General features: G+C 40.9%; 1 protein-coding gene across 2 annotated transcripts in view; it reads right to left on the minus strand.

The window, feature by feature from the left end:
• The window catches only part of pan3 (poly(A) specific ribonuclease subunit PAN3), a 203,791-nt gene extending 191,126 nt beyond the window's left edge, over window positions 1–12,665 (minus strand). For both annotated transcript variants that reach the window (XM_041198817.1, XM_041198815.1), the window contains exons 1-2: window positions 11,851–12,665; window positions 7,798–7,916 (exon numbers count right to left, since the gene is read on the minus strand). In XM_041198817.1, the coding sequence (XP_041054751.1) occupies window positions 7,798–7,916; window positions 11,851–12,196 (465 nt within the window). In that variant the 5' untranslated portion in view covers window positions 12,197–12,665. The remainder of the gene's footprint in view (window positions 1–7,797; window positions 7,917–11,850) is intronic.
• Between the last annotated feature and the right edge of the window lie 2,270 nt (window positions 12,666–14,935).

Consider the following 14,935-nt stretch of genomic DNA (forward strand, 5'->3'; position numbering starts at 1 on the left):
TTTGAAAAGCCCCGTTTATGCCCAATCTCCGACTTCCATCCATTAACTAATCCTCTATCCATGCAAATATACCCTCCAAAACTTCATGAGGTCTTATTTTGCCTATTCACCTTTTGTGCAGCACCTTATGAAATGCCTTTTGAAAACCCAAAACAGTTTCTCACCATTTAAATGTACCCTATTAAATGTTGGTATAAAGGAGCATGGGTGCCCTTGTTCATGAAATACATAGTTAACATACAGGTACTGCAAGCAATTCGGAAGGCAAATGGCATGGCAGCCTTAATTGCAAGGAAGTTGGAGTAGAAGAGTACAGTAAGCAAGACTTGATGCAACTGTGTAGGGCTTTGATAAGACCAGACCTGGAAAACTGTATACAGTTTTGGTCTCCATACCCACCCAAGAAAGCCTATATTTACCTTTGAGGGTGCGCAATGAAGGCTCATTAGGTTGATTCCTGGGAAGAGAGGGTTGGCTTCATGAAAAGAGGTCAAGTAAATTTGACCTACACTCTCTGGAGTATCAAAGAATGAGAGGTGACCGCATTGAAACACACATTCATGAGAAGGCTTGGCAGGGTAGATACAGAGATGCCTTTTCCCCTGGCTGGTCAGTCTGGAACTAGGGGGCATAGTATCAGGATAAGGGGTCAGCCATTTAGGAATGAGATGAGGAGTACGTCTTCACTCAGGGTTGCAAGGACCCAGTCGTTGCATACTTTCTAGGCTGAGATTGACAGATTCTTGGAATCTAAGGGAATCAAGAGATATGGGGATAGGGCGGGAAAGCGAAGTTAAGGTCAAAGATCAGCCATAATCTTACAGTGAACAGCGAAGTTGGATCAACGAGGTATGTGTATGTGCATTTGAATGTTTCTCAGCTAATCTTATACAGGCCAGGTACCAGTATGGGATTTGGTAACACTGGGTCATATATCTTCCAGTAGCACTATTGAAGCGTCAGGGCTGTTCATTTTTACACTACATATGATTATGTATTTTCTACTAAATATATGTGGGATTAATTTCTTTTAAGCAACCCCGTGTTTCTACAAAACTTTTAATTCCACATTTATGACTTGCTGATTAATCTTCATTTGGGTTCTTTTCCAAACGTTGGCAATCTGGTCACAGCCATGGATATCTGTTCCATTAATTTCTATTACTTTGTACCTTTTGCTTCTATTTCTTACGTCCCTATATTCCAGTAAGAGGCTTCATATGTTCCTCTTTTCCAATATTGGCTATATTTCTAAAGTACTTCATAGGCTTTTAAGTGGTTTGGGATGTCCTGGGTGGTATGGTGCTCTGTTAATACTACCTTTCTTTATCAAGATAGGAATTACATTTGCTGTTCACTACTATTCCTTTTGCTACTGAGATTCTGTATTATACTGGTGCCTCTACTACCTCCCCGCTAGTTTATTTTGAGTATCAATGATGCAATCCATTTGGACCCATGGTTTTGTTCTCCTTTGACTTGGCTAGTTTGTCAAGTTTCTCTTTCAATTTTAACAGTTGTAATATCCCACTTGTCTTCTGCTGCTGAAGTTCTTCTTTAATAACCTCTTCACTGAAAACTAAGGCAAAATATCTAATCAGCATCCCCATCATTTTAGAACAATCTCATGAGTTTGCCTTGCACATCTCTGCATGGCCCTGTCCAGTCTTGATTCTACTTCTGTTACTTAAGTGTCTATCAAATAGTCATAGTATACAATTTCTTTTGATACTGTTATGACTGATGCAGTTGGTAAAGCAGAGTTATTTAAAAATCCCAGAGGGAAACTTTAAACAACTGTCATAACCTATAATTTTAAGTATTATGTTTGAGATGTAACTCTAAATTCAGGAATCAGACCATCAGTTCTTAAACAAATTGAAACATTCTATTAATTTACACAGGTTAAAAATATATATACACATGGCTACAAATTACTATCATAACTTTTGACAAGTTCCCAAACTAATCTCCATTAAGGCAACAGCAACCAATAGACTTAACTAGACACCAGGCAAAGCATTTTCACCTTACGAATTCAAAATGAGGTTCTTTCACTTTGATTGCTGTGGAGCCAGTCGGAGGCATTTTGATCTCACATTGCCCCTGCCCTGCACATCCGAAAACTACGGAAGTTATACCTAGTAGCCCCACTGAATGTTAATTCTCATTGTATCAACAACCTCTTTGAACTTTACCTTTTAACAATGAAACCCATTTCATAGTACCAATTTTATTAGTACTGCTTGGTAGCTGCTAGAAAGGCATCAGTTTTCACCCTACTTCTTGAATGCGCTATTCAAAAAATACAAATACACTCTACCTCTCTGTTTACATCTCAAACTAGTACATATCAAAGCACCCAGACTAGCTGACTTTAATCCAATCAAGACACACCTGCAGACTAAACCTCTATTTTAAAAGAAAAATATTTTCCAAAATATTGTATACATTAATAGCTTCTTGACAGATACCTTTGATAATTTCATTTTATATTTAACTTCTCTCCCCACCAATTTTTTTTTTAGCCTACTCCCTAGATTCATATTCCCTCCTAGCATCCTCTCCTTTATTAGTTATGTCCTTTGCATATATATATTTTCTTTAGATTCATGTTTGTCCTCACTTCTATTTATCCATATCATTCCATTATCTTCATAACAAAAATCACCTACTTCTACCCCAAACATTGCCTGCCATCAATCTTTCTTCAGTCCATCTGCTGCCCAAACCCTAATCCCCACTTTTGCCATTTCCAGTCACAATTCCAAAACTCTCCCTGCTTGCCTCCCACGTTACACCATCCATAAACTTGGAACTCATCCATAACTCGACTGCCCATATCCTATCCCACGCTAGGTCCTGCTGGACCCTATACTCAATGAGCAGCATTGGCTTTCCTTTCCCCAATGCCTCACATTTAAAATTTCCATCCTCATGCTTAAATATTTTCATGGCCATGTCAATAATATCATCAGTCTGTAACCTCCACCAGCATTATAACGTAGACTCCACTACCCACCCACTCCACGCCAAACATCCACCCACCCACCCCCACCAACTTTGCCTGAACTCTGTTTCATGGATTCACATCACAAAAACCCTCTTTAAAACCAACCTCGTTACTGACCTCTTTGGCCACATCTCTCATTATCTCCTTCTTTGGCTCAATATCCATTTTTTTATTATGCCACTGTGAAGTGCTTTGGGACATTTTTCTACATTACATAAATGCAAAGTCATGTTGCTGTCGACTACACTAGCAGTGTCTTTCCTTCAAGAAGCAACCTCTTGAAACTTCTACTATTTACGCCTAACCTTTGCTTTCTGTATCCTAGACATTATTTTATGTATCACAGGGGCAAGGCCAGGAAAAGGTTCAAACATAAGGATAAGAACTTCAAATCTGTGGTGCCAAGGACTGCTTAGAGAGGGGTGATGTGCAAGTGAGATTTGGTGTGGTTATGATCTAGGAAGCAGAATTATGAATGTACTGAAGTTTACAGAGGGTACAGGATGGGAGACTGCCTATGAGAACACTGAGGGAGTCTCCAGTTGTCAAAAGCATGAAGGTATAACTTCACAGAGGAGCTGAGGTATGGCGATATTAAAAAAAAAGCTTTAACCATATACCGGCGGCATTTAAGCACTTGTGAGAAAACATAACAATTCTCAATCACTCATGACATTCAATCTTTGAATTTAGCCCTTTTCTGTTGTAAATTTCTGTTTCTACTATTGGGTACAACTCAAATTGTTGAGATTTAATATGAAATTGGTTAAAAACTCAATTAAAGAAATAAGATTGCTAAGATATATCCTGGACAATACTTATCATGCTGCTGTTTATGGGAGCTAGATGTGCACAAATTGGCTGCTGTGTTTCCTGAGTTACCACACTTCAGAAGTACTTCATTGGTTGTGAAGTGCTTTGGGATATCCTATGGTTGTGAAAAACACTACATGAATGCAAATCTTAATTTTACAACTGATCTGTTTGGAAGTGGTAATGCAGGATTGAGACACACTGCTTAATGATTTGAAGGAATTGGTCCTTTTATCGATAACAAAGGGACATTTACATCTCATAGTGGTTATGGTATTGGGTGAGTTGTCAAGTTCCAAACTCATCACAGCAAGTTATCAAGTGGAATTTAATCAACATGTTAAATTTCTGGACTGACACCAGATAAGCCATCGACTACTGTAAAAACCCAACAAGATGAATGATGTTTTCAGGGAAGGAAACCTGCCACTGCTCATCCGATTTGGGCTACATGCAACTCTACTCTCAAACTATCTGTTTGACCTACAGTGCCCTTGGGGCAACGAGGAGGAGGAAATAAATGCTGCTGTGTCAACCACATTCCAAAGGCAAAAAACAAAATCAAACACAGTTTGGAGAGGGAGAAATTACACTGTTTTTTTTGGGGGGGACTTCTCATTTGTTTATGACTCCAGACTAGCTAAACTTTGGGTGGTCAAGGAGTAATAAAAATGAAATAGTAAATGCTGGAATGCTTAAAGGGTTTATCAGTGCATGAAAGAGAAAAGTCAGTTTAATGTTCCCAGTGGACACTGCACCAGTTCCATCTCCCTCTCAGAAGCTCACTGACCTGTTGTGATTCTCCAACATTAGCTGTGGATTTGGAGCTAGGATTGGAAACTTGTCCTGGACAGAGTGAGATGAGACATCCTCTATTCATCTGCAGTCTAAGACTGACAGCTTGTCCCCAGCCTGCGATATTCCCACTCTGCACAGAGAATAGCTGAGCAGAAGTAGTCAATTCACAAAGACTGGTTTTAGAGGGATCAGAGAGTTTGTCACATCAGTCCTATCGTAGTCAGTAATTTCCATCTCTCAGCGATTATACTATTTAAGTGTCCATGGTAAATGTTGTCAGTTTGCAGGCAGGACCCACCAGTGAAATAAACCATCTGAGTCCTGGCAATAGCAGTGGGAATGGGGGAAAAAAAGAGACGTTTGATTGTGACCAGTGCCTCAGACCATCTACTACAGGCTATTAGAAAATTATCTTGAAAAGGATTTCTCTTCTAAATAACACTTGCAGCACAGAATAAGGACATTCAGTCTGTGATGCTGGTGCTGGGTCTTTAAAAGAACTATCTCATTTAATCCTACACCTCAGCTCTTACCTCTCGCCCTGCCAGTTAGTTCTCCTCAAGAGGATGTCTAAAAGTCATTTTGAAATTTCCTATGAAATGTTTCTAACACCCTTTCAGGAAATGTGCCCCAAATCATTATAACACTATGAAAAATATTACTGTTTTATCTCGTTATCACTAGTTATCAACCCATTTGCCAGAAGAAACCGTTTCCTCCTACTTCCTGTCAAAACACCTAAATTTTAAATATCTCTATTAGAATCATAGCATAGTACAGCACAGGAGGGGGTCACTGACCCACTGAACGTACACTGTCTCTTTCAAAGAGTGACCCATTTAGTCTCTTCTCCCTTGCTCTTTCCCCATGCTGTAATTTTTTCCTCAAGTATTTATCCAATTCCTTTTTGACGGCTATGACTGAATCTGCTTCCACCACGCTAACTGAATCTGCTTCCACCACACTATCAGGCAGTGCATTCCAAATCCTAACCACTCTGTGTAAAAAAAGGTCTTCCTCCCATCACTTGTTTTTTTTTGCCAATCACCCTATATCCGTGCTCTTTCATTAGCACCCTCCAACCATTGAAAAGTTTTTATTTAATTTACTTTATCTAAACCTTTTGTGATTCTAAGCACATCTATCTATTCAACCCTAGCTTCTCCAATTTATCCATGTAACTTTAATCTTCATCCCTGGGAACAGGGATGTTTCCCCTGGCTGGGGAATCTAGAAGAGGGACAGTGTCTCAGGATAAGGGACTGATCAACTAGGTCTGAGATGAAGAGAAATTTCTTCACTCAAAGGGTTGTGAATCTTAGGAATCCTCTACCCCAGCGCTTTTGTGGACACTCCACTGTTGAACACATTTAAGGCCGAGACAGATAGATTTTTGACAAATAATTAGGGACACTGGGAGCAGGCGAGAAAGGGGAGTTTTATTCCACAAACCATCTTGACATGAAAATATATTGCTTTTCCTGCACTGTCACTGGGTCAAAATCCTGAAGCTCCCCACCTAACAGCACTGTGGATGTACCCACACTACATGGGCTGCAGTGGTTCAAGATGGTGTGCTCAAGGGCAATTAGGGATGGGCAATAAATGCTGGTCTTGCCAGCGGTGCACACACAACAAAATGAATTAAAAAAAAACACAATTTTCAGCTTTTAATAATAAAGCTGCACCAGGTTAACATAAATAATTACATTCCATTACAGTGCCTGATTACATTGGATCATGGAAGATTTTGTTTGGGCAATTATTGTCATGACAGTGGATCACAGCCTAAATTACTTACAGAAATATTGGACTTTTTTAAAGGAAGAGGTGTTTTTTAAAAAAAAAAACACGTACAAGCAAAAGCTGTCCGAGACTGTAAAGAAACCACTTTCTGGAAAATTCCTAAATGGATTATACTTGACCGAGTAGTCCAGAGAGAACAGAATGTTGCACCTAAAAGGTATCAAGTCCTACTTCAGACAGAGACACTTCAAAGGAAGAGATGAAATGCAAAACAAAAACTGAACTTTAATGGAGGCTGATTACCATCTCAGTGGAAACCATCTCCTGTTGAATTATATCTCAGAATGTGGAAATGATCTGAGTTGAAGAAAGCAGATTCTGGGCAAAAGGCATGTTTGTTTTTCCCTTCCAGGAATGCACAAGAAAGGAGGTTAAAAGCCAGCTGCAAACCTAGTATGTGTACGCTAGTTATGGTATTCGAGTTCTGGTGTGCTAGTGTGCTGTGGAACAGCTGAAGAACATCAACGAGGCAACTTGCACGTGAAAATAAGTGTCACAACACAATAAGTGTTGCTGGGGGCTAGTCAACAAATCCACAGTCAAAAAGGAAACAGGACAGCTCCTTCAGCTAACTTGCCAAACCAAGCGTCTTCAAACCAAATGCTCAACTGCCAAAGCCAGTTCTACCAGAATCATTCAATTTAATGGCACAACATTTCACCATCTACTCCTCACGACAAGCCAAAGACAGATTCATGTATCTTTTTTAACTTTTATTTTTGGACTCAACTCCTCATTTCTAATCTGTGTGTAGTTGTGTTACATTTTTATTATTTTTTCCCTCAGGTTTTAGTAACTAATAAACTCATTCTGATTCAAGAAAGCCTTGGCTCCTTCTAAAATATAAATACATTTGGACTGGGAAAAGGTATCCACAAGGGAAGGGATCCCTTTTAAATTAAGCCTTGTCGCAACCAACCAAGGAGGTTGAATAAAGAAGGGAAGCCAGCTCCTTCCTCCTCAGCCAAGTGCCTAGCAAAACAGGGTTCCAGTTCAGGAAGTTAACAATTTGGGGTATCTCGTCCAGAATCACAACAAATTGGAGCGATCTTGCATGGGGACCGATTATAACATTAAGCAAATTAATTTTAATTGAAACCTGAAGTGTAACCTAACCCATGCAATTTCAAATGCATTTTGCGCCCAAAATGGCAACTCTACCATGATATCACACTGAAGTGGACTGTTTCTTGAAACGAACTTCAGCATTGCCCTTTCAAGCATATGTAAACTATGTTATATTCATGTGTGAAAAACACCTGTCATTCTTCACACTTAATGTAATATTTGGGTTAGTTATTTTAACACCGTAAAGTCATTTTCAGAATTTATAATACATACAGTTAGAGGCAATTAAGTTCCAATACCTGAATCAACGGGTACTTTGGCTCAGCTGGCCCTCCTCCAAAGCCATTTACCCCAATAAAGCTGCTGCTGAAGTATGAGTTGGTGAGGTTATCTGGTAATGCTGTTTCCAGTCCTGGAACTGAAAAATAAAGTAACTTAGTTGAAAGATTTCGGAATTATTTTCAGCTACATAATCAAAACAGTAAAAGTAAGCAAAATGACACAATTAATATTAAAAGAAAACAGTTTGTGCTAGTTATTGGGACAACACTGGCTTTTATTGCCCATCCTTAAGCATAGGTCTGCAATGATTTTTACAGAATTAATATTCATAGACCACTTCAGAGTGCATTAAAAGTCAATTATGGGATGTGGGGCTGTAGATCAGACTGGGTAGGAAGTACAGTTCCCTTATAATGAAGGTCATAAGTAAACATCAGTGTTTTACAAATCCATGACCAGCTCATGAGTGACCAGATTTATTGAATTCAAAATCACAACCAGCCAGTACCACTACTACCACCACACTATTGGACCCATCTAGACATGATAATATTTTCTTAACATATATCTTAAGTTGAAATGCAGTGTGGTTGAAATAAATTGTCATAATATACCCTAGGCTGTTTTGCTAATACCATTATCTTTATTGTTTTAAGCTACTTCTTATACTTTCTCAAACGGAGGAGCAGCGAAAAGATTTTTGCATCAAGATGCATAAATCACAAAAGCTGGCTCACAGGTACAAAAAGCAAGCAAAAAGGCTAATGGAGTTACATAAAATTACACAGCATTTTCTGTGCATAAATAGACCATCTGGTTCAACAGGTCAATGCCCATGTTTAACCTCTATGCAAGCTTCTCCCCACCTTATTTCATCTAACCCTTTCAACATATCTTTCCATTCCTTTCTCTCCCATGTACTTATCTAGTTTCTCCTTAGGTTCATCTATGTTTTTTGCCTCAAGTACCTTGTACTTCCTCTGGTAGAGTTCCACATTCTAATCACTATCTGAGTGAAGAAATGTCTCCTGAATTCACTATTAGGTATATTAGTGACTACTTTATAGTAATGGCCCCGAGTTCTGGTCTCACCGATAAGTGGGAACATTTTCTCTACATTTATCCCGTTAAATCCTTTCATAACCTTGAAGATTCTTTCATAACCTTGAAGATCTATCAGCTGACCCCTTGGTTTTCTAGTGAAATGAACATCAGTGTGTTGAATCTTTCCTGAGATATAGCTGGTCAGTTCTGCTATCACTCTAAAAATATATATGTTGCACCCTCTCCTGTGTGTCCATATTATTTTTATAATATGATGAACAGAACCAATCACACTACTTCTATTGTAGCCTAAACAAGATTCTATATAAGTTTAACATAAATTCTCTTTCAATTCTATCCCTCAAGAAATATTTTGCCCATAATTTCGAGATGTCCCCAGATTTCCCACTTTAAATATTGTCATGAGAATTGGCTGATTTACATGTTCTTTGCAGGTGCAGCAAGCAATTATGAAGGCAAATGGCATGTTGGCTTTTATCACAAGAGGATTTGAGTACAGGAGTAAACGTGTCTTGTTTCATTTGTATAGAACCTTGGTTAGACCACACCTGGAGTGCTGTGTACAGTTTTGGTCCCTTTACCAAAGGAAGGATATACTTGCCACAATGGGAGTGCAGCAGAGATTCACCAGGCTAATTTCTGGGATGGCGGGATTGTCCTATGAGGAGACTGGGCCTTTATTCTATAGAGTTTAGAAGAATAAGAGGTGATCTCATTGAAACTTAAAATTCTTAAGGGGTTAGACAGGGTAGACACAGGAAGGATGTTTCCCTTAGCTGGGGTGAGAGCCGGGGGCGAGTATTGAACCAGAAGAAGTGGTCTCAGAATAAGCGGCAAGACATTTAGGACAGAGATGAGGAATTTCTTAATTCAGAGGGTAGAAAATCTTTGGAATTCTCTTCTCCAGAGGGCTGTGGAAGCTCAGTCATTGGGTATGTTCAAAACAGATCGATAGATTTCTAGATACTAATGACGTCAAGGGATATGGGGATAGCTCAGGAAAACGGTGTTGAGGTAGATGATCAGCCAAGATCTAGCTGAATGGCGGAGCAAGTTCAAGGGGCTGAATGACCTACTCCTGCTCCTATGTTCCAATCTAAAATGGCTAGAAAAAGGGGGAGAAGTTTTGCTTCATTTGTAGAGGCCTGGTCATGCCCCTCGAGAGTACTGCATTCAATATGGGCACCTCAGAAAACATGCCTTTAAGAAGCATAGATTTACTATAATGCTTTTAAAAGGGTTAAGTTAACAGGACAGGTTGCATAATTGTAACTTGAATTCCTTGCTTTGAAAGTACGACAGGATATATGGCACAGAAACAGGCTATGCTGTCCAACCAGTCCATGCCGGTGTTTATGTTCCACTAGAGCCTCCTCCCATCTTTTCACATCTAAATCTCCTATCGTAAATATTCCCTTCTCCCTTGTACGCTCATCTAATTTCCCCTTAAATACTACTACACTATTTGCTTCAACCACTCCGTCATAGCAGGTTGAGCGGTGATCTAACTGAGATATTTAAAACACTAAAAAGGATTTGATAAGAGTACAGGGAATCTAGTTCCTCTGGTGCAGGATTCCAGAAAAATTATCACAAAATTAGAGCTGCACTATTTGGAGTGAAATTAGGAGGCATTTTTCCATGCAAAGAGTAGTGGAAATGTGGAATTTTCTCCCTCAATAGGCTATGGATTCCACGCCAACTGAAATTTCAAGACTAAGATCAACATATGTTTATTAGTGAGGGTATGGATCAACTGCAGGTTACTGGAGTGGAGTTCATATTCGCCATGATTGAATTCAGTAGTGGAACAAACTTCAGGGCTGAATAGCCTATTCCTATATTTCAGATGTCTAAATCACTTTCAGTTACATTGACGTGTAATTAGTAACTTTATCACATAGCTTGTTGTACTTTGTTTCTGTGACCAGCACATAGCTTATTGTACTTTATTTCTGTGACCAGGTAGTGCCCCAAGTTCTTTACTATTGGTTACAGAATCAATTCAATTAATTTAAATCCAGTTCATCAAATAAGTACTAAATTCATCCAAGTAGAAAAACATAATAGTGTCATAACATGTAAAGAACACTCACTGTGGCTAGATTAAATAAGGATAACTTTAAAATGTTACTTTTCAGGCAAGTTTTTCTTACCTTTCTGAAAGCAATTTTGCACAAACATAATCAGAGATTAAAACAAGTTAGCTAATAAAAAAAATTGCTAACCTGGTCCAGATTCCAGCCACTTGTGTACACTACACACCTCCACTTCCTTTCACAGCACCACTGATGGCTACACTATATGTGCAAATGTCCATCTGCTTCCTGTCCTCAAAGCCCACCTCTGACTCGGATTTTAGTGATTTTACCAATCTCTTTCCTTGGTTTAAAGTCTGTTTCAATCTCGCTTCTGGGCAATGGCAAGGAATTTTCTTTTGCATTGAGGGTGCTAAATGTACACTGAAATACTCAATTTTAAAGTCTGTCAGATTGAACTATTAAAGTTCTTCTATCCATTCAGCATATTTGGAGTCCAATTCATGTACCATAAAGCACTGATCCCGAAAATAAACAAATGCATGAGTACACTTGTGTGAAACAACTACACCAAAAAGCGCTACAATTCGGGATTTAATTAGTACTGCTGTCTCGCCCAGTTCAACAAAGTGTGCTCTCAAAAAGATGCTAAGTCTGTCACCATAGAGGTTTCATTTAAGAAAAAGTATCTACATCCCATGACAAGTCACTCTTTTCCAGAACATATTTTAATGAGGATCGGCCAAAGATGACAGTGGTACTGCCCGTCCGTGTTTTTTTTGTTTTGAGACATCTACTCTTCCGGGTCCACTTGACAACCAAACTGCCGTTTCCTTTGTAGGAGTGGGGGGAAAAAAAGGACAAACCAAGTGTATTTTCATCGGGCAACAGCGTCTCCTTCGAGACGCCGGCACCTTAGGGACTGGTTTTAATAAACGGACTGAAATATATCCAACACACACTCACTGGTGAGCAGCTGCCCGGGTTCCACCAGGCTGCCGAGCTCGTTTTTCTTGGGCCCTCCGTGTGGATATCCTCCCCCTCCGCCGCCGCCACCCCCTCCGCCGGCAGCTCCTCCTCCACCGCCGCCGCCGCCTCCGGCTCCCGGCGCAGCCGCGGCCGCCCCGACTCCCAGTCCCGGGTGGTTGTTATTGACGACAAGACCGAGGCTCGCGGAAGCGGCGCCATTATTGGGATCCTCGTGCAGGAACTGACACTCGTCGCCGTAGAAACAGGTCTTGTCCTTGGCGTAGTAACGGCAGTACTTCACCTTGGAGACCCCGCCCGGCAGCGCCCCGCCGCCACCGTTCATGGCAGGCGGAGACGGGAAAAGGCTGGAGAAAGCCACCTTCAACGCCGGCGGCTCACTGCAGGCACGGCCGGGGGTGCAGAGCCGCAGGTCCAGGTCCGGCTCCGGCCTCGCTGCTTCTCCCACAATTCAAATCCGTGAGCCGAGGCGAAGGAGAACAACATTGGAAGGAAAAGGAGCGGGGCGGGTGGGTGCGGGAGGGGGGAAAACACACACACACAACACAAAAAAAAACACCGAAAATAATAGATAGGCCCCGGTGCACCCGTCTCCGTCACTCGATCGGGGTGAAGGTGGGGGAAGGGCGGTTAATCGGGTTAGGCTCAGGCTCCTGAGCGGTGATGTTTATTTCTGCCGATGGTGGGAGCCGCTCCGACCGCAGCTACAAGTTTTTTTTTCCCTCCTTGTTTTTTTTCGGCTGGAAGCGGCCTCCGCCGAGCAGCCAGCTGGCGCCTCAGTGCGCATGCGCAGCCTTGGCGCATTCTGGGCGCCCAAGGAATCAAAACAAATGTGAAGCGAGAGAGAGGATGTCGTGCCCGGGTGTCAGCTGCTGCTGCTGCTTCCTCCTTTCAGCTTTCTCCCTCCACACCTCGCAAACATGTGTCTGCACCTACTAATTACATCCCTATCAGAATGTTATTCCCCAATCAGCTCGTGTTGTCACTTTTTTTTAAATACACGCAGACAGAAAGAATACAAAAGGTATAAAGTGAAAGGAATTCTAGTCCAGCAATTATTTGGGGTGTCAGTCAAGGGTGACCAACTGTCCCGTATTTTAAGGAATTGCCCCTTTATTTTGACCATTTGTCCTTTATTTCTAGAGCAGCCTATGCGAAACTATATTATATAACATATAGTGTATTATATATTATGACTATATTAAAACTACTGACTACATTATACACAATGGCAGACTGAGCCTGGGAGTCTCCTCTTGCCTTTGCCTCTTTCTTTTTGTAAGCATGCTCTTATGGTCACAACACCTACCCCCACCCCACTGTTAATAATGTTCACCAGCATCCTTGCCCTCCCACGTCCATGGTCAAAGCGTCCCTTATATTATTTCATGATGGTTGGTCAAGCATTCATGAGGGGTCTATCCAGACAGTATATAGAAGTTGTTCCCATTACTGATGGATCAAGAACCAGAGGACACCAATTTTAGATGACTGGCAAAAGCAGCAATGGTGACATGAGGATAAACTTTTTTATACAACAAATGGTTGGAACCTAGAACACACCACCTGAGAGTATGGTGGCAGCAGATTCAATCATGGCTTTCAAAAGAGAATTGGACAATTATCTGAAGAGAAAAAAATTGCAGGACTGTGGGGAAAAGACCAGGGAATGAGACTAGGTGAGTTGCTGTTGCAGATAAATGGCAGGAACACAATGGGCCAAATGGCCTCCTGTGCTGTAACCATTCTATGAATCTACGATGATCACACTATATACAACTAGTAACTCCAGGGCAAGGTTCTACATCAGAGGGCTGGATGTTATTGCCAATCATCTAAAATTGGTATCCTCTGGTTCTCGATCCCTTCATTAACATGAACAACTTCTATCTACTCTGTTCAGATAGACTCCCTCGTGACTGTTTGACCAGCTGTTATAAAATAAGGGACACTTTGACCGTGGGGCTGCGGGGGGAGGGGCAAGAGGATGCCGGTGAACATCAGCTGGATGTTATTGGTTTCAAGCTCAGAAACCAAATATGTTATGGCAGATGCTTGCTTGTGACTCTCATGCTCAAGGATAAGTAACAGATTGGCCTTTACAAAATTGAGGGACAGGAAAAGGTTGCTCCAACCAAGCCTGCCCAAGGCTGAAGAAAGTGGTTCTGGTGGAAAATCACAATCCAAACTTGGGGCAGATAACCTGATGGGAAGGTGGGTTAATTTGAAAATGAGAAAATCAAGTTAAAAACTTAAACCCATGAATGGAACATTGCTGATCTGGAAGCAGAGATCTTGCAATGGTAGGAAGAAACAGAAAATTTACACCACTTTAAGCCCAAGTGCCTGTGCCAACTGAAAAGATCTATCTAATCAAATCCCGTTTTCCATCTGTTAGTCCATAGCCCTAAAGGTTACAGCACTTAAAGTGCATACCTGAATATTTTAAAATGTGATGAGGATTTCTGGCTCTACCAGCTTTTTAGGCAGAGTTCGAGACCTGCCCCATGCTCTGGGTGAAAATAATTCTCAACTCCCCTCTAATCCTTCTGCCAATTACTTGAAATCTATGCCACTTTGTTATTGACCTCTCTGCTAACAGAAATAGGCCCTCCTAGCCATTCTATCTAGGCCCTTCATAATTTTATACACCTAAATTAAATAACTCCATAGCCAACTCTGATTCAAATAAAACAACCCCATCCTTGACCTGAAATGTTAACTCAGTTTCTGTCTCCACAAATGCTGCCAGACCTGCTGAGTATTCCCAGAATTTTCTGTTTTTATTCCAGCCTGTACAGTTATCTTTATAGCTAAAATTCATCATTCCTTGAAATATCCTCATGAATATCCTTGTATCCTCTCTAGTGCAATCACATCTTTCATGTAATTAAGTGACCAGAACTGTATAGCTGGGGCCTAACTAGTGTTTCATCTAGTTCTAGTGTAACCTCCCTGCCTCAGCCAAAAAGGAAAGTATCTATGCCTTCATGACAACGTTATCTACGACAAATCTGTTACCCTCAGGTGTAAATGCACTCCAAGGTCCCTCTGTACCTCTATA

Source organism: Carcharodon carcharias, chromosome 11 (genome assembly GCF_017639515.1).
Source record: "Carcharodon carcharias isolate sCarCar2 chromosome 11, sCarCar2.pri, whole genome shotgun sequence".
In the NCBI taxonomy this organism is placed as follows: domain Eukaryota; kingdom Metazoa; phylum Chordata; class Chondrichthyes; order Lamniformes; family Lamnidae; genus Carcharodon; species Carcharodon carcharias.